At 40.2% G+C, this 20772-nt stretch overlaps 1 protein-coding gene across 1 annotated transcript in view; it reads right to left on the bottom strand.

Moving 5' to 3' along the window:
• MYO1E (myosin IE) overlaps positions 1-20772 on the bottom strand; it is a 220568-nt gene that overhangs the window by 99872 nt on the left and 99924 nt on the right. Inside the window, exons 2-4 of the mRNA XM_061431138.1 lie at positions 19313-19456; positions 9260-9349; positions 6077-6171 (exon numbers count right to left, since the gene is read on the bottom strand). Coding sequence (XP_061287122.1) covers positions 6077-6171; positions 9260-9349; positions 19313-19456 — 329 coding nt within the window. The remainder of the gene's footprint in view (positions 1-6076; positions 6172-9259; positions 9350-19312; positions 19457-20772) is intronic.

Genomic DNA, 20772 nt, shown 5'->3' with positions numbered 1-20772 from the left:
TCCAGTCAAGAGTACTGGAGTGGGGTGCCATTGCCTTCTCCGATATATATATAATATATATATATTACTGTACATCAACTATACTTCACCTTAAAAAAAAAAACAAACTCAAAGCCAAGGCTTAGATGGAGGTCTCTGCTTGACAAAACAGCCTGTCTTCTTTCTTGATTTCTTTCTCTTAAAATTCAATTTGCTGGGACTTTTCTGGTGGTTCAGGGGTTAAGAATTCCATTGCTAATGCAGGGGACATGGGTTCTCTCCATGGTCTGGGAAGATTCTTCATGTCTTGGAACAACTAAGCCTGTGCGCCACAACTACTGAGCCTGTGCTCTAGAGCCTCCACGCTGCAACTGCTGAGTCCATGTGCCATAACTGCTGCAGCCCACGTGCCTAGAGCTGGGCTCAAGAGAAGTCACCACAATGAGAAGCCTGTGCACTGCGACTAGAGAAGAACCCCCGCCAGAGACGAGCCCATGCACAGCAATGAAGACCCGGTGCAGCCAAACATTTTTTTTAATAAATAAAATTCAATCTGTTACACTGACTTCTATCCAGAAACAGTCAGCTGCCAGTCCATCCTATCACTGCATTCACCTCTTTAGAAAACATAAGATTGGGAGGAACTGATAATACTGGTTCTAAGTACAGCATCATCCCATCTAAGAGTATGCATTTCATGGCTATCACTTTGTAATGTACAGAAATACTGAATCACTATGCTGTGCATCTGGATCTAACATAGTGCTGTGGGTCAATCACACTTCAACTTAAAAAAAATCGTAGGGGAGGGAGGTGGGACAGGGGTTCAGGATGGGGAACACATGTACACCCATGGCTGATTCATGTCAATGTACAGCAAAAACTACTACAATATTGTAAAGTAATTAGCCTCCAATTAAAATAATTAATTAAAAAAACATAAAATTTTTCTTGTTACTTGAATATAATTTTCTTTGCAAATACTTCTTTACTATAAATGTATCTGATCTTCATTTTCTTCTATAGCAAGATTTAAAAATGCATAAAATATGTATTGTCATGGAAATCCCAAATATTTCTCTCTAAAGTGAAATGCATTTAACAAAAAATATTTATATATATACATTATTTAATAAAATGTTTAATAAGTCAGATTTTTAAATAAATGAATAATTTATTTTAAAATTTAAAATAGATAAGTAAAAAATAAAGGGTATTCATTTCATCATGTGGATAAGGTCATATAGCAGGGAAATCGGAAGGTCAAAGTCTAAAAGGAACACCAGACAGATTAGATCATCATTAATTTTTAATTTTCTAATTAAATGATACTAAAAATTCCTAGTCTCTCCAGATATGGCAGAAGGCCTTTGCATAAGGAGCAGACTTCTTTTCCAGCCTCCAGGAAGGCTGGTTTTGTTTTCTGTTCACAAATGCATTCAGGCAGGCAGCACTGAACTCAGCCCTGGTCGAACCCACACCCAGCTCTGCCATCTCATGGCTGCAAACTTGGGCTTCTCTACCCAGAACAGCATTCCTCTGCCTTCCAGTTCCCTGAGCATTATTTGGAAGAAAGAGTTCCAAAACCCCCAAACCTCAGAGACTTCAGAAGTCAATCAGTTCATTCACAAGGAAGAGAGGACCAGACAACTGTTAACTTTGCTGCCCAGGATCACAGAGCGGGTGAGAGTGAACCATGGCATGCCAGAGATAGCAAAGCTCCTTTCTCAAAGCAGACAAAGCACAGCTCTTGGGTAATATAGAATTAACACAGAGAGAGGTCAGGCTTTTGGGAGGTAATACTAGGAGGTAGTTCTCTAGGGCCCTGAAACATCCTTCCTGACAGGAGAGTCTCTATTTGCCTGGGAGATTTGGGAACTGGACAAAGGTTTATGAAAAGAGCTTTGGAAAGCTGCATCTAAGTTGTGACTCCTGGAGGACATGGAGACTACACATATTAGCTCAAATCTTCAGGACGGGTGGAGGCTACAGGTCAGTCATGCAGGCAGCATATGACTGAGCCCAAATAAAACCTCTGGACACCAAAGGCCCAGGTGAACTTTCTAGTTGGCAATAGTATTGTCAGTTCCCACGCCATAACTGGAAGGACATAACACTGTCCATGGCTCCATGGGGGGAGGAAGCCTAGAAGCCGCACATCTGGACCCCTCCTAGACCTTGCCTTGTGTCTCTACTTTTTCCTGCTTCTGCTTTGTATCCTTTTGCTCTAATAAAACTGTAACCATAAGTCCAGGGCTCTCATGACTTTTGTGAGTTGTTGCAGTAATGAAACCAAGGAGGTGGTGGGAACCTCGCAACTTGCAGCTGGTGTCTCATGGAGAATTGTGCCTTTCACATGTGAAGTCTGGCTTGACTTGGGCAGTTAACATCAGAGGTCAAAGCAGCTCCCTGTCCTGCCATCTCCTGTATCTCTGCCAGCACAGAGACTGCAGTCGAATTCCCTGGAGCAGGGCCTTCAAGTCTTTGCCGCTTGAACACTGAAAAGAAGGCTCCTAGAAGTGGCCACATGTCCTGCCTCAGAGCAAGTGTCTCCTGTAGGACCGACTAAGGAGATCCGAGAGAGGGAGAAAGGTGAACTAGGAAAAACGGAAGCAGCTCCGAACTGATGAAACTCATGCAACAAGACCATTCCCCTTCTTCTCATCTTACTAGGGGCCCAGGAGAAAGGAGAAAGGGCAAGGGAATATGTTAGAAAACTCAGCCTAATCCTCTCGCATTTAATTTGAGTCAAGAAAACATGTCCCACCTCTCTACTGGCCAGTGACTTCCACTTGGGAACAAACAGAAGCATTTCCAATTCAGCAACCAGACTCATCAACACACAAGTGTCCTTCCAGAAGGCTTAGCCGGAAGCTAATTAAGAATTTAGATCTAACTTTCAATTTACAGAAAATTGAAGGAATTAGAGAAATGAGACCATGAGGATGCAACTGGACCAATCTAAAAGGTGTCTATAGGAAAACTGGGTTGTTCTCTTGACCAAGTCATTGGGGGGAAAAAAAATTGGGAGAAAGGAACTCTGGTAAGATTAAAAAAGTGACTCATTACCAAATGCAGCCAGTGTTCCTTGATTTGCATAAACTGGCAAGAAAGGACATGTTTGCAACAATTAGAGAAATTTAAATGTGGACTGCTTATTTATTATTTAGTTGTGATCATGGTATTGGGGCTAAGTTAGAAAACATTTTGAGATGCATATAGAAATATTTGGAGATAAAATATCATGACGTCTATATCTTAAAATGCCTCAGTATTCCTGTTTTATAGTTTTGACTTTGGAGCCATGTAAATCGTTGAAACAATTTTAAAACAAAATGAAAAATTTAAACTTCTAAAATGAAACACATGAACCTAACTGTAGGTCAAATTGGCATGTTAATGACACAGAAAAGTATTATGTTAAGTGACTTTTAAAATCCAACATTTTGACTGTACATCCTAAGGACAAAAAAGAACAAAGAAATTTTAAAGTGAAATAGTATTGCTACAAATAATGTTGGTATTGTTATCTTGGAGCATTAATAGAATTATTTATTTGCTTTACCCCATTATTTACTACGCAATATATCTTTTATAAATATACACTTATTTGAGTATAAGTATATACTTATTTATTTATAATTTTATGCACAGACATAGTATAGTGCAAATAATTCTAACAGTGTCATCAGGAACCAAGGTTTTCAGAATAAGAGAAATGGCATCCAAATATAAAATCCAAATAAATAAAAACTCTATAATCTTACAAATGAACTGGACATTATCAGTGTGAATTGATGGTTCATGTTTTTTCTTAAAAAGTTCATATTCCTTGTTTTTGTCCTCTGAGAAGAACAAGCAGCACCATTAACACACAGCAGTGAGCACTCTTCATCAGTAGACTGACGGTCTCTAAATACCGTTTCCCATTAAAATGAGCCCGGGCTTTCTGATGGAAATGGCTGAACCTAAGGCTTGGCAGAAAATGTACAAGATAAGCCTGGAACATCTTATACAAGAAAACTATCAAAGACTACTGGAGTCACATCAAAGGGACAAAGGAGCCAATACAAAGGACTCTCATAAGCCAAAGGTAGGACTATTTGAACCTAAAAGAAAAACTGCAATGTAGTTAAACAGGTAAGGTATTTAAAACCCACCAGTATAGAATGATACTTAAAACACAAACATTATACTTTGGGAGTCTGCTAGGGCATCAACTTATTGTCTCAAAAATTAGTAAATGAAAATAACAAGTCAAGCTTTTTATCTAATTTTCCCATCTAGATTGTATTTTATGATAAACAAATGAGAACTCCAATTAATAAATTAATATAGAAGGAATACAATTAGAAACTTATTTTCCAACCATTAATTAAATGATTGTGAAATGAGAATTTATAATAGATGGACTCACTGGAAATCTGAACATCACAAAAAGTTAGCCAAACAGGCATTAAGTGCAAGGCATCAATGATGGAGCATTTTTGCTAAAAAATTGAAATTGAACCTAATCAAGCTTTCAAAGCCTGTCAATTTACAGGAAATATAGGGGATACTGCAAAGTCATGGGATGCAACTAGCTGTCATCAGACTGCAGAAAATTCTACAGGACAAACCTTTTTCTTTAACAAATAAACACCAAGAAAATAAAAAGAATAAGAGAGAAGTATTAACAATTATAAGACCTGAGAGACACACAGCTAAGTATGAAACATGACCCTTTGAAACCCAAATAAAAATAAATCAACTGTAAAAAAAAAAAAAAAGAATTTATAAGACAATCGTGGAATTGGAATACTGATAATATTAGATCATACTGAATGAATTACTCATTTTTTTTCAGTTGTGATAAGAATGGTCTTTTAGAGGTATACCCTGAATTACTGACAAATTAAATTACTTTCTACCTAGGATTGAATCAAGTGGGGGCAGAGTGGGAGGACTAGGTAAAACAGGGTTGCTGCTAAGTCACTTCAGTCGTGTCTGACTCTGTGCAACCCCATAGACGGCAGTCCACCAGGCTCCCCCGTCCCTGGGATTCTCCAGGCAAGAATTCCGGAGTGGGTTGCCATTTCCTCCTCCAATGCATGAAAGTGAAAAGTGAAAGTGAAGTCGCTCAGTCGTGTCCGACTCTTAGCAACCCCGTGGACTGCAGCCCACCAGGCTCCTTCGTCCATGGGATTTTCCAGGCAAGAGTACTGGAGTGGGGTGCCATTGCCTTCTCCGAAAACAGGGTTGGCCATATATTAATAAATGTATAAAGTAGATGACAGATACACAGGGCTTATTATAATACTTTTCGTAATTTTATGTATGCTTGTAAATTAAAAATAGGATTTTTTCCTTTAATTTTCATTAAAAAAAATTAAGAATTAAAAAATTAAAGCACTAAAAAGATGAACAAAATGTTAATAACTGCCAAGTTCTAAGTGATGGAAATACGGATTGCTTGTGTTTCCTGTATGTTTGAAAATGTTTGTAACAGTAAACAAAATTGTAAAAGCACTTCAAGCCAGCAAAGACTCAGAGCTGGGTCAGGTTAAAAGGACTGCAAAATATAGCTGTGGATGCTGAATGCTGGCTTTGACCAGTAATGCCTTCAGAAAATTAAAAGCAAATAACAACAACAACAAAAAACCCCCAAAAAGTTCAAACTTGAAATATTAAGGAAAAAGGACCTAGAAAAAAGGACTCCAGCCGACAAAACAGTGACACATGCTTACTATACTTGTAACATAAAGGATCTCCAATTCAGAGTAAAACCACAATACAATCCAAAATGGGAGGGGAAGTGTCTTGAGATTTTTATTTCCGGGCCTGATGACAATCAGAGAAAGACTGAGCTAGAACCATGTGCCCTAAAGCCTTAATGCTTCAAGTGACATGGGTACAAAAAGCAACCTCGTGGAAGCTCGAAGCTTTATCATTTGAAGTTATAAAATACACCAAGGCAAAGCTAACAGGCTGCTTGTTACTCAGATACATTAACCAGACTCTGAAATGAGCAACTATTGCAAAAGCATCGCTCGTTGACAGCATCCTATGTACAGCATGATCTTGTGTTCCCTGGACCCAAAAATGTTCTTTTCCATACCTGATGATGACACACTGGTTCTCTCTGTCAATTATCATATTTCTGTACATATTATCTGCAAGAGCATAGATATGTGGTGGGTTTTCATACTGTGCCTAGAAAAGCAAAACAAAACCATGGTCAGATAAAAGCAACACATTTCTTCTCTCGGCTTTGGAAATGAACATGCCATTGTATAGGCTTAAAGGCTGCGTAATACAAGAATCATAAAGTTGCCAAGGTCCTGAGGAGGTACACCCAACACAATGAAGACGGAAGGAATTTGGAAGGACTTTTCTGTAGGCCTATGAGTGATTCAGCCTTCAGACACAGCCCACAGTCTTCAGGTACTCCGACACCACACCCTTCTACCCGCAGCACGCCTCTGCAGGCCACATTCCATTTCTAAAGGTCTCTGAAAGGCATGTGGGCAACAGGTCTTAGGAGAGGCCTACTAAAAACCTGGATCTCACCTGTACTAAATCAGAATTTCTACATTATTTTTTTTTTCCCTAAGAGGCAAGTTGGAGATCTTGGGACCCTAGAGGAAACTGAGACTATTAGAATATAAGGAAAAAAACTTATTTTCCTTAGAAGGCAGGAGGTGTGGTTCTTTAGAGGGATAAACAGGTTTGACCAGTTTGTTCCATCTCAACATGGAAAAGCAAAAATTCCTAGCACACCAAGAGAGTGGGTTTGTACTTGACTCTCATGGGATATCTGAGCTATGCATAATATAAATCCACCAGTAAATTCACCGTGTCAGGACAACTTCAGCCCTGCTTTCTTCAGTGTCTTGGCACTTCTACCACTCCCACCAAAGTCACTAAAAAGAAAAACACTTCATATGGTGGAAAGCTGGAGAAAGAACACCCCTTAAATTTAAGACTATGTAACAGAAGAGTGAGAAGACATTTAGACTCTGTCCTTCCCTTCTCTGGTCCCCATCTCTACAGTGGGGATAACAAGGTCCATGCTATCCACACAAGGTAATTGAGATAATGCACGGGAAAGTAATTAGAAAAGGTTAGTGAAACACAGAGGGGTAAAGTAGAATGTACTGCATTCCAACTTTGAGTTTTATTATACAACAACTTACTATATCATAAGGGGCCTGCCCCAGAAATGGCCACTCATCGCAAGCTCTGGCGGATCAGAGCTGAGCGACAAGGAGGGGTGACTGCTTTGATGTCTGCACCCAAGTTAAGCACCGGTGTATCCAGTGCCCACGGCTCCCTATGTGTGAATAGGGGCCCCAGGAGGGAAACTGCCTAGTGAGGTCTAAAACTCATTCCTGGGACTGTTGAGCTGGATAATTCTATAAAGGGACAAAAATATGTCATCCCTGCCTTCACTTTACAGTCAAGGGGATGCACGGATGGGACTGCAGGATGCTCATTCACGATTACATTTAATACCTCTCTGGAAATAGAGGAAAAGAAAAGAGAACAAGGGAATTCCCTGCCAGTCCAGTGGTTAAGACGCTATGCATTCACTGTCGGGGACACAGTTTCAATGCCTGGTCAGGGAACTAAGACCTCACATACCACATGGCACAGCCAAAAGTAAAAATAAAAAATGGAAATAGAGTGGAGTGAAAGCTGTGAGCAGTGGAGGGAAAGGAGTGGGCAAGTCACTGCCCAGTAAGGCCTCAAAGCCACTTAACTAGTTATACTTGACCTCTGTGTATCACTATTTTTCCAACTGGTTTCTCATCTCTGGGCTCATGGTATTTTTCAGCTACTGATGAGAATTATCCCTGGAGGAGGGCATGGCAACCCACTCCAGTATTCTTGCCTGGAGAATCCCTTGGACAGAGCAGCCTGGTGGGCTATGGTCTATAGGGTCGCAAAGAGCCAGACACAACTGAAGCGATGGAGCATGCATGATGAAAATTGTAGGGCAGCCACAATCAGGTAGCCTCTACCTGATTCTGCCCTTGCCTGAAAACCCCTGAAAGTCACTGAGACCTGACATCATTTCTAGCTCCAACACTCAATAGATTCAATTACTTCACCTCTATGAGCCTCTGTTTCCTCATCTGTGAAATAGGCATGCATAGTAATACACAGCCAGCATCCAGGACTGCTTTATTATTGCTGCAAATATAAACATAGGACCTGGCACTAATACCAATTTTACAACATTCTGTTGCCATCAGCAGTTAAAAATAAAAATATTTTTTAAAATTCTAGGGCATTTCTTTAAAAAGAACTCTTCAAAAGATGAATGGTCTAAAAGGGACTCATGCGAGAACGCTTTTCAGAGAACTGGAAAGAAACAGCACGAATACACAGCGCTTCCATCCACCCTGCCTTGGCTGTCACTGCAGACTCCAAGCCAGCTCCGTCGCGGCTGCCCCAGGGCCCTCCTAATCAGGGCGCCAGGGCAGGGCCCAGCCTCTGCTGACAGTGCTTCCCTTGTGCTGGGCTCCCATAAAGGCAGCATTATCAAAGGTCTTTCGCGTGGCAGCCTCCTTCGGCTCCAGCTACCAGCACCATTCATCTGGCAACAATGGGGTGGGCTCTTGCTCTGGGTAAATTGCCTTCCACTTCAACTGATGAATTTGTGTGGGCTCCCTTTTGTTTGTTTTCCAGGGGTCAGGATTAATGAACGCTCTTGTGCTTCTGCTGCAAAGGAAAGAGGGAAGGAAAAAGATGTAGAGATGGGCAGGCCTGGGGAAGTGATGAGCCAGAGAATGAAATATATGAATTAGGATTACAGATTCTATTTTTATGTCACAACTGAAATGGCTACGGAGCTGGGCCTGAATAGGGATGAGGGTGTCACATTAATAAGTGAAATAAAAAAAGATTTGCTTTTTATGTTCCAGTCATAGCCACGGTTTCAGTGATTTGGAAAGAATGGTTCCCATTGCCCAATTTATATTTTTTACCAGTTACTGAATTTTTTACTCTTTAGAGTTTTGTGACGTATGTGGAAGGAGGAAGATGCCTAAAGCTGTAAGTCCTACATTCCATTAAACTAACATTGTATATAACGTTCCAATATTAATAGTCCTATGCTTTTTCTGAGCTGTACTCTAAAGAGCAGCACATCATTAAAAAAATCAAACAATGTCACCTATTTAAGCTGCCCAATAAATAATTTATATAAGAAAATGCAAATATATGGCCAACTTCAATTGCCCATACATCATAAAAGCCCCAAACACTGCAGTAATTTATGTGGCATGTAACTTACCGCTCCTTGGTACATTTCAATTTCCTTTTCCCCAAAATATGGCATCTGTTTGAAAGGGTTGACTGAGATTAATACGGATCCTATATATGTCTGAATTTAAATCCAGTTAAGGTCTATCATTAATCTTCACAGCTACACATTTTTCGAATTAAGCAACCAGATGTTATCAAGAATTTATAACGATTGTCCCAATGAAAAGCTCATGGGTTTGTTTTCTAAAAGATTACAAATAAAGACAAAAGCAGTTACCAAGTAGTTCAGGTTTTGTTCTTCAGGAAGAGTAGTGAACTTAATTACCAAGGTGTTTTAAAAATAAATCATTACTTTAAGTGAATTGAAACACATTCTCTCAAGACTGGTGATACGCATGGCTGGGAAAAAAACAAAAACAAAAACAAATGATCAAGGACTAAAAAGAGCAAATATTTTTTCCTTGGTATCTCTTAGGTATACTGAGAACATATTCATTTACTTGTTTAATAAACAGAGGGATATAAGATGAACTGAACAGTCCTGCTCTTTAGAAGCCATGGAGAACAGAGTTGTATCCATAAGTAGAATTCAGAGCAGAAAATTACAAACACATATAGATCAGGTTTTGGAGAAGGAAATGGCAACCCACTCCAGTATTCTTGCCTGGAAACTTCCAAGGACAGAGGAGTCTTGAGGGACTACAGTCCATGGAGGTCTCCAAGAATCGGACACAAGTGAGCATAGATCAGGTTTAGGGAAGAAGGTGTTATTTATGTATGGGAAATTCTGGAAGGCCCCTCAGAAGAAAACGTGTTACTTATGTCCCCAAAATGAAGTGCTATTATAACATACAAAATGTTTCTATTTATCATATAACAATAAACTAGTTCAAATTGGATGTCTACAACTTGCCAGGCACTGTTACATACGCTGGGGATATACAGCAGTGGACAACAGAGAGAACAAATGTAAAAATACCATTAAAAAATGCAAACATCAACAAAAAACAAAACATACACAATACTCAAAATTGTTTCTTTTAATCAATGACTTCTAAATGTTTAGAAATTTTGCAGTTAAGAATGTAAAGCCGGGACTTTCCTGGTGATCCAGTGGTTAAGCCTCTGCCTCACAATGCAGGGGATGCAGGTTTGATCTCTGAAAGCAGTGAGATTTCCTTCCCCAAAGGGACATTTATATATTAGGGCCTGAGTGTCAAACAGAGCAACACAATAAAGTTTGATCAGATTACCAAGCTCCCTATGCCCAGTTCTATTCTACTCTGGCCTTGGGCAAGTCTCATCTCTGAGTGGTGGTGATTGGATGATGGGGTAAATAGAACCTACTTGATAGGTTTTGTTATGAGAATTAAGCAATACAGTATCAAACACTCAGCACAATGTCTGATATGTAGTAGAGGCAGGTTCCTTAATTCATATACTTCAAGATGCTCACCGTGTCACCTCTGAGAAGCAGTGTTAGTATTATTGAACACAAATGAGTCAAGTGTGGAATGGATCATATAATATTTAAAAAATAGTATTTATACATGAAGGGGAGAACGGGGAATGATTCGGCTGCAATTTTGCTTGCTTTTTCACTAAACAGAAAGATTTTCAAAAGGGCTGGACGTGAAATAGTGAGTTGGTCAAAAAATTAATTCAGCCAACCCAGTGGCAGTAGAGAAGATAGGTCCCTTTGCATAGCACACCCAGATGCACTCTGCACTGCTCAGGCACAGGGGCAGACCACGGCACTGAAAGAAAACGCAGATGAGGCAGTGAATCATAACTGAAAATCACTCCAGAATTATGTAAGAAGGGCCAAGAGAAAACGTGGTTCCAAGTGCCAAAGTCAGAGGAGGCCAACAACAGATTAGAAGCCGACTTTTTTTGAGGTAAGATTTAGAACAGATTTATTGTTAGGTTTAGTAAGGAGGTCATAAGTGTGCGTGGTGTTGCAGCCAAGACTCAACAAGTGTTGATAAAAACAAACATTGATAGAACACATATATGTATAGTTAGTTAGTTCAGTCGCTCAGTCGTGTCTCACTGTTTGCGACCCCATGAATCACAGCACGCCAGGCCTCCCTGTCCATCACCAACTCCCAGAGTTCACTGAGACTCACGTCCATCAGGTCAGTGATGCCATCCAGCCGTCTCATCCTCTGTCATCCCCTTCTCCTCCTGCCCTCAATCCCTCCCAGCATCAGAGTCTTTTCCAATGAGTCAACTCTTCACATGAGGTGGCCAAAGTACTGGAGTTTCAGCTTTAGCATCATTCCTTCCAAAGAAATCCCAGGGCTGATCTCCTTCAGAATGATGGCATCAATCTAAGTTCCTGATGACAACCTTGATACTATTTTAATCCTATTTTACTAGAAGGAAACTGAGGCATGAGAAATTTTCAATATTCAGAAAATACAGCATTGCTATGATCACATTATTTCAGAAGAGGGAGATGTCTATGCCTACATCTGGAGAACGGGTGCTTCTTCCTTAGCTGTAAAGGGACTACTATGAATGCCACCTGAATGAACTGATCATTGCATTCAGAGAATAAAGAGCTGCCAGAGGGGGACTGGCAAGAGTGTACTCATTGAAAAAGACCCTGATGCTGGGAAAGATTGAGGGCAGAAGAGAAGGGGGCAACAGAGGATGGGATGATTGGATCAGATTACCAAGCTCCCTATGCTCAGTTCATCAGGAGATAGTGAAAGACTGGGAAGCTTGATATGCTGCAGTCCATGGGTTCGTAAAGAGTCAGACACAACTTAGTGACTGAACAACAGAGAGGAGACTTCCTTGATGGTCCAGTGTTTAAGACTTTACCTTCCAAGGCAGTGGGTGCAGGTTCCATCCCCGGTTGGGGAGCTAAGAACCCACATGCATTATGGCCAAAAAACCAACACATTAAACAGAAGCAGTATTGTAACATACTCAATAAAGACTTAAAAAATGGTCCACATTAAAAAAAAAATCTTAAAAAAAAAAAAAAAAAGAGTTGCTAGAGGACCTGAGCCATAGCAGCAAATTTGGAAAACTCAGCAGTGGCCACAGGACTGAAAAAGGTCAGTTTTCATTCCAATCCCTAAGAAAGGCAATGCCAAAGGATGCTCAAACTACTGGACAATTGCACTCATCTCATGCTAGCAAAGTAATGCTCAAAAATAATATTCTCCAAGCCAGGCTTCAACAGTATGTGAACTGTGAACTTCCAGATGTTCAAGCTGGTTTTAGAAAAGGCAGAGGAACCAGAGATCAAATTGCCAACATGCGATGGATCATCAAAAAAGCAAGAGAGCTCCAGAAAAACATCTATTTCTGCTTTATTGACTATGCCAAAGCCTTTGACTGTGTGGATCACAATCAACTGTGGAAAATTCTGAAAGAGATGGGAATACCAGACCACCTGATCTGCCTCTTGAGAAACCTCTATGCAGGTCAGGAAGCAACAGTTAGAACTGGACATGGAACAACAGTCTGGTTCCAAATAGGAAAAAAAAGTACGTCAAGGCTGTATATTGTCACCCTGCTTATTTAACTTATATGCAGAGTACATCATGAGAAACGCTAGGCTGGAGGAAGCACAAGCTGGAATCAAGACTGCCAGGAGAAATATCAATAACCTCATATATGCAGATGACACCACCCTTATGGCAGAAAGTGAAGAAGAACTAAAGAGCCTCTTGATGAAAGTGAAAGAGAAGAGTGAAAAAGTTGGCTTAAAGCTCAACATTCAGAAAACTAAGATTATGGCATCTGGTCCCATCACTTCATGGCAAATACATGGGCAAACAGTGGAAACAGTGGCTGACTTTATTTTTGGGGGCTCCAAAATCACTGTAGATGGTGACTGCAGCCATGAAATTAAAAGACGCTTACTCCTTGGAAGGAAAGTTATGACCAACCTAGACAGCATATTAAAAAGCAGAGACATTACTTTACCAATAAAGGTCTGTCTAGTCAAGGCTATGGTTTTTCCAGTAGTCATGTATGGATGTGCAAGTTGGACTGTAAAGAAAGCTGAGTGCAGAAGAATTGACGCTTTTAAACTGTGGTGTTGAGAAGACTCTTGAGAGTCCCTTGGACTTCAAGGAAATCCAATGAGTCCATCCTAAAGGAAATCAGTCCTGAATGTTCATTGGAAGGACTGATGTTGAAGCTGAAACTCCAATACTCCAGCCACCTGACGTGAAGAACTGACTCATTTGAAAAGACCCTGATGCTGGGAAAGACTGAAGGCGAGAGGAGAGAGGGACGACAGAGGATGAGATGGTTGGATGGCATCACTGACTCAATGGACGTGAGTTTGAGTAAACTCCGGGAGTCGGTGATGGACAGGGAGGCCTGGCGTGCTACAGTCCATGGGGTCGCAGAGTCAGACACAACTGAGCGACTGAACTGAACTGAACCCAACCTTGGTTCTCCAATAAATAAATCTGGATTGGGTTAACATAAGAACTCCTATAGGAGGCAACATTTCTTTTTTTTTTTTTTTCACTGTTAATAATCTGCTATGTTGCTGTGTAAAAATACAGAGTCTTGATTTTCACTAAGTAGTCTATATAAATTCTGGCAAGGAGATGCTGAGAGAAAAAAAACTTCTTTTGGAGTATTCCTGGCCAATCATGAATCAGTTGTGAATCAGATTGGAAGAAGGATCTCAGTAGGGCTTCTCATGGGAAGTATTATTTGAGGGGGAACTCCTGAAAAGCAAAGTTCGGTTTGAAATGGATAATGTAGCTCCTATCTATGCTAAGTAGCTACTTAAAGTAGAATGGAGACAAGAGAATTTGATTTGGAATTTAAAGGAAACAAACATATTTTTCCCACCTGCCTGGGTCTGCAGACACCTCAGCTACTTTCAAGAGAGCACAGGTCTTCTACTGGGTTGGGCCACTTTGCAGATAACTCCAATACTCACTCCCACTCGTTGCTGCATAATTCAGGTGCACCTTTGGAAAAAGCTGTTTCATCACTGTCTCTATCCACATAACTTTTGGCTAGAAAGGTGTGGCCCAAGGCTAACTTTCAAATTGTATGTAGATATACAAGGCTATGATTTTTAAAAAAAAGAAATAAAATAAATGCCATCTCATTATTGCCAACAGAATATGCAAGACAGAAGAGAGCCAACAGATCTTTAATTGACTGGCTCCCAAATGTTTGTCCGTGGATCCATAAGCTTTCATTGATCTGCAACAAGAATGACAAAAAGAGAAACAAAGCCCTCAATTTTTCATAAAGTCTGATTTTTTCAGTATAAAGGGCCATCCTCTACTCTTAAACTATTTCCTTTCTATTTTGGGGGTGTTAAAATATTCTTTGTTTTATGAAATGTGATGGTAGTGCTGCTTCTATAAATTTGTTTTTAATGGTCTTATAAGGAAAAGTTTAACTTTTTTTTATATTTAAAATAGCTCATACTCTATTTTATTTTTTAAACTTTAAACTTTTTATTTTGTTTTGGGGTATAGCCAATTAACAATGTTATGGTAATTTCAGGTAAACAATGAAGGGACTCAGCCATACATATATATGTATCGATTCTCTCCCAAGCTCCCCTCCTATCCAGGCTAGCCCATAACACTGAGTAGAGTTCCATGTGCTATACAACAGGTCCTTGTTGGCTATTCATTTTGAATGTAGGAGAGTGTATATGACCTTCCCAAATTCCCTAACTATCCCTTCCCCCTGGCAACCATAAGTTTGTTTTCTAAGTCTCTGAGTTTCTTTCTGTTTTGTAACAAGAGTTTAACTTTTTAAAAAAAACATTTTAATAGCCAGTGAATTCCCTCTAACTGCCCACACTGATCTAGTCAACCTCCCTGGATTCAACACTGAGGTGGCACAGGGAGGTGAGGTGACGTGTGAAGTCACATATGTGGAAATTATGGAACTTGAGCCCCTGGCTCTGGCCATCAGACCCACATTCATCTCACTGCAGGGACATCCCCCCCAAACCCCAACATGAACTGACAGCAAAGGGCGAAACCTCACTTGGAACAAGGGCACTGCTTTGAGCTCTGGTTGGTCTGGCACAAGTGTCTCAACTCCTAATTGAAGGGTTGAAAACGCCAAGCACACTTGAGTGTGGTCTTTGAGGAAAAACAAGTTTGGAGAAAGCTGGACCCAGTGAGGCTGTAGTGCTTTGTTCAAGAACTATTTTTGTCAGCCCAGTGGCTGTAAGTGATGTCTCACCAAGCAGAGAGTGAACACAGCAAGGTTTCCCTCCTATATTTTAGAACTGAAATTGTAAGAAGGGTGGCAACGCTTCGGAAAAATAGACAGGAAATGAAACCTTCCTGGTCTTAGGATAAATAACTGAAAAAATGGGTTTTCCTTGGTTGACAACATTCACATTTTCTAAGCAGATTGTTTTTTCTACTGTGGAACAAAGAAATGTGCAGTCAGCTTGAGTGCATTAACCATTGATCATTCCAAATGCTGACCTTCAGCACAAGACAATGCTGCTATTAGATGCAGAAGAGGTCAAATGAACAATATTATAACTTAATCTAAAATTGAATCTCTTCTTGTCTTCACTATTGAGCTTAGAAGAGAGGGAGGGGAAACTCATTTACAATACCAATGGGACCCTATCATAATAATATTCCCTTGGCATTAAACTGATTTATCTCCTATTAGAGGAAAAGATTTGCAGTTAGACCCTTGGTATTATTTCATAAACATCCAAAAGAGCCACCAAGCTTCCTCAAAGCTGAAAGCTGCTCTGTGCTATTGCCAGAAAGCACACTGATGTCAAATTTCTCATATACTGAGTGGGCAGAGATTTCTACAACAGAAAGTCTATTAGTGGTCAACTAACTCATTTCCTTGCTAGAACACATGATTAGTCAGTCATTGATTCAAAGACATTAATTCAAAGACTGGGAATCAGCCCCCTCGGTGTGAGTCATTTTAGAATTCTGCTGTCTGAATATAAAAAGCAAGTCTTCATAGTCAACAAATTTTCAACAAACACTTAATATAACGCACCATGCCAAAAATGATGTGGGAAAGAAATAAACAATGCAGGATGGTGACATTTTTCAGCTAAAATTAACAAGAAGGCACATGCATGTATACACATGTCTTATTGTTTAGTCCACCAGGGAAGCCCATACATATGTCTATATGTGATTAAACTGGTTAGTTAAAAATATATTAGGTTAATAGGAGCAAACCTTATATGGTGGGATTCCAAGGGATTTTAGTGTTCTCCTTTCTAGTTAACTGCATTTTGTAAATCATGTTAAATGAACATTTATTGCTTTAAAGTGGTTTTTAAACTTTACTTTTTAAAAGATATGTAAAGGACACGATCCCTGTTCTTAAGGAATTTCTAGTGTTTTAGGGGTAAATGACCATACAGGGAAAAGCGAGCCTGTCTGGGTTAATGGACTGCTGCTGATAACCATTTTTTTTTTCCTAACCCAGCTGATCAAAAACCATGTCTACATAAATAATGAGCCCATGTTCTAAGAACATTCCAATAAATAATGAGTTCAACTACATTCATTGGAAATTAGCCTTTTATGGGCTTGTCAATAAACCAATCCTCCCTTTAAACGTTTCTATGGTAAAATGCATCTGAATGTCCAAAAAGCAACTTTATAATTGAGTTTTGGAACATAATTCAGAAATATGAGAGAACTTATACACTTGCCTTAATGTATGATAATAATAACTAACACTAACAATGTATTCACTGCATTTGTTATTTCATTTCACCCTAAACAGCCTCATGTAGAAGTTTTTATCATCACTTCCATTTTACAGGTTAGGAAATCAAGGAACACAGATCACAAAACTTGTATAAGATCACCAAGCTCATGCAGATTAAGGCTCAAAGCCAGGCTGTCCAGATTCATCCCAACTCTTTCTGGTCCATCATCAGCCAGTTTCCATGAGTCTTGCACACAAAAGTTATTAAAACCCTTTAATGATAAGCCTAGATAAAGTGAGCATATTTCAGCTTTTTTGCCAAACAAAATGAAAACTTAGAACTGCACACAACTGCTTCCATACAATTAAAGGAAGCTCTGCACAGGTATCTAGGAGTCAGCAAATGTTCCCTGTAAAGGATCAGAGAATACTTAGTTCAGGCTTTGTGGATCACAGGGTCTGTTGCAAATACTCAAGTCTGCCACTGTAGCATAAAAGCAGAGGCGGACAATAAGTAAAACAACCAGCAGAGCTGCATTCCAATAAAATCCTGTGGCGGGTGGGGTTTTGTCTGGAGGCAGTGGGCTTCCACACCTGACCAAGATGCTCTTATAATGTGCTTAATGAATCCAAATATATCTATTAATACTTAAAAGCAGGGGTTTAGGGATTTAACTACCCAGATAATTGGTAAAATTTCCTATGGTAAGCCAGAAACAGCATCATATTGGTTAGAAACATCCAAGTACCTTGGAATAATGTTTATTAGCATAAATACCTGGTAAGTTGAGCTCCTTCCTCATCAATGATGGAAATGATGCAAAACTACTGCTGCATATTTATGGGTGCTTTTATCTAAGAGTAAGAGGAGCAGTATAAATAATACACAGAAGCTACGGATGTGAAGACTTTACCTCCCCGAGGTTTAGAGGTTAAAACATAAAAATGTATTTTACAATGGTTGCAAAGACTCCACTTTTAATGGCCATCCAGAACACCGCACCCTCCAAGGCCACCAGCAGCATCACCACCAAGAGCCATCAAGAGCATAAACTTGCTGGAACTACTATACAGATTTTCACAGACCCCTGCTTGTCTATGACCAACCCTACGATAATTATACTAAAATAACTTTACACAGTCGCACCACACAGAACTCCTGAATCCTGTAGGAACTTAAGCAGCTACCATAGCTCTCTATGAAGTTTATAATGAAGTCAACACACATTTGAATCAAATTTCCGTTCTGAATGCTTTCCAGTCCTACCCAAAATGGCATCTGGCAAGCTAAGACTGAAACATAAAGCACAACTCAAGAATGTCAGACATTTTCAGTAATTGATCTTCGCTTCTCTTATTTCTTTTAGTGAACATAAGAATGCAGAAAAACAGGCAAAATGGCACACTTTTTGCGTGAGGCAATCTTTTTTAAACCTTTTAAGTCTGGACTTGTCAGTCTCTGCTTTGCAATTAGGGAGCATTACCGATAGAATTCTGCAGATCAGGACATTCTTTAGGAAGAGCACAGGTTTTAGACACCACGTGTCTGGCTAGAGCACATCAAAGGTATAGAGCCATGGACTGAAATAGAGAATACCGGCTTCATCTTTTTGTTTTCCCCACACAGTGTGGCATTTGGGATCTGAGTTCCCTGACCAGGGATTGAACCTGTGCTCCCTGCAGTGGAAGCACCGAGTCGTAACCACTAGATCTCTGGGGAAGTCCTTGGCTGCATCATGATTTTGATGCAGGAAAAAACTTTAAACTAAAAACACCAGGAAAATCTTTAGCCCCATAGCACTGAAACATATAATTACCATATGTAAAACAGACAGCTAGTGGGAAGTTGCTATGTATCACAGGGAACTCAACCCAGTGCTCCCTGACAACCTGAAGGATGGAATGGGGGAAGGGGGAGAGGGCGGTTCAAGAGGGAGGTGTGTTAGTCACTCAGTCCCGTCCGCTTTTTGTGACTCCATGGACTGTAGCCCACCAGGTTCCTCTGTCCATGGGATTCTCCAGGCAAGAATACTGGAGTCGGTTGCCATTCTCTTCTCCAGGGGATCTTCCCAGCTGAGGGATGAACCCAGTCTCCTGCACTGCAGGCAGATTCTTTATCATCTGAGCCACGAGGGAAGCCAAGAGGGAGGGGATATGCGTACACCTGTGGCTGATTCAAGTTGTTGCATGGTAGAAATCAACACAATATTATAAAGCAAATGTCCTCTAATTAAAAATAAATTTAAAAAAGAAAAACTTTAGCACCATCTTTGCCCTTCCCATAGCCTGAATCAAGGAACAAAAAGTACAAAGCCACATTCTGAAATAGTGAAAATGACTTGAACACATAAGCATCAGTTAGATGTCATCTTACTAAGATGACACGTCCGAGGAAACCAACAAAGGATACAAAAATGTAGTCGTCCATGTATCTCTTCTTTAGATTCTCCACGATGGCATTCTCTGTGATCTTGGAAAGCAAGACCATGTCATCCACACCACTGTGCTTGACATTGTGGCTCTGCCAGTGGTACCGGTAGGCTCCTTTGCTTCCCTGCAAATGGAAAACACACAGTTAGGAGGGTGGTTTATTTTTCTCCCGGAGGGGAAAAAAATAGTCACGAAGTTCCCAAATATTCCTTATATCAAATAAGAACACGCAAAGCAAACAAATATCTTGCTATCTAGATTCAGATTTCAGCTTTGCCACCTAAATGAAGTGGGGAAAAGTGATCTAAGCTTTTGTGTCACTTAAGCTTTTCTCTTTAAAAAAAATGGGAAAAATAAGACCCAGTTCACAGAGTTGCTATAAGGATTAAATAAAACAACATGTAAAGCACCATGCGATATCCAGAGTACGGCACAGTAAATGATCACTAGGCTTGGATAATTCCTTCAAGCTTACTGTTTTGTAGAACTGACTGGCAAAATAAGCAATGACATAGAAACGTTCCAGACTTGTTTTGCAAATTATATGACAGAACTCAGAAGTGGAAAGAATATGTATGCCACAATAGTTATGTCACGTGATCATAATTTCTCAAGCCATCTGAATTGCTTTCCATCCATAAACTTTTCACTGTTGATGCAATATTAACTTTCCACATTCAAAGATCAGCCTTCCCAGGTAGCTCAGTGGATGAAGAATATACCTGCAATGCAGGAGACACAAGAGATGCAGGTTCGATCCCTGGGTCAGGAAGATCTCCTGAAGAAGGGCATGGCAAACCACTCCAATATTCTTGCCTGGAGAATCCCATGGACAGAAGAGCCTGGTGGGCTACAGTCCATAGGGTTGCAAAGAGTCGGACACAACTGAAGTGACTGAGCATATACACACACATTCAAAAGATAAGCTACATTTTGATGACTGATCATACATGGAAATGGACCAGATGGTCTAAACATGAACACAGAATGTTCATGTTATGTCCCATGCTATGGACAGAAGAACCTCATCTGATCCCACAGCCTCCTTGGCTAGGTAGAGCCCTTGTCTGCTTACTGGATTTACAACTTAACACCAGGGGTGGCTCTGAGCACCAGAAAGGATTTCCTATCACTTGGCATTTCTGCCATGGGATCCCCATGTGTTGGGCTATGTGCCACGCCCTGGGGTTAATGGCAGATGGGAATACCATGGTGGCTGCACTCAGCGAGCTTCTGAAGGACACTAGATATCCACAAAATTATTCATAATTTGTGTATCAGTAACAGTCAATATGTAAACATGTGTAAAATGGGTGTTCCAGGAGTGGGTGGAGAGTCCTTTGCCCCGGGAAAGACAGAAACCACTTCCTGGAGAAGATGCCATGAGAAATGAATCTATACTATTTTGAATTTGCCAGACAAGACTAGACAAAGTAGGAT

Source organism: Bos javanicus, chromosome 10, assembly GCF_032452875.1.
Source record: "Bos javanicus breed banteng chromosome 10, ARS-OSU_banteng_1.0, whole genome shotgun sequence".
Taxonomy (NCBI): Eukaryota; Metazoa; Chordata; class Mammalia; order Artiodactyla; family Bovidae; genus Bos; species Bos javanicus.
The sequence above is the reverse complement of the archived record's forward strand: the minus strand, read 5'-3'. Positions and strand labels throughout refer to the sequence as shown.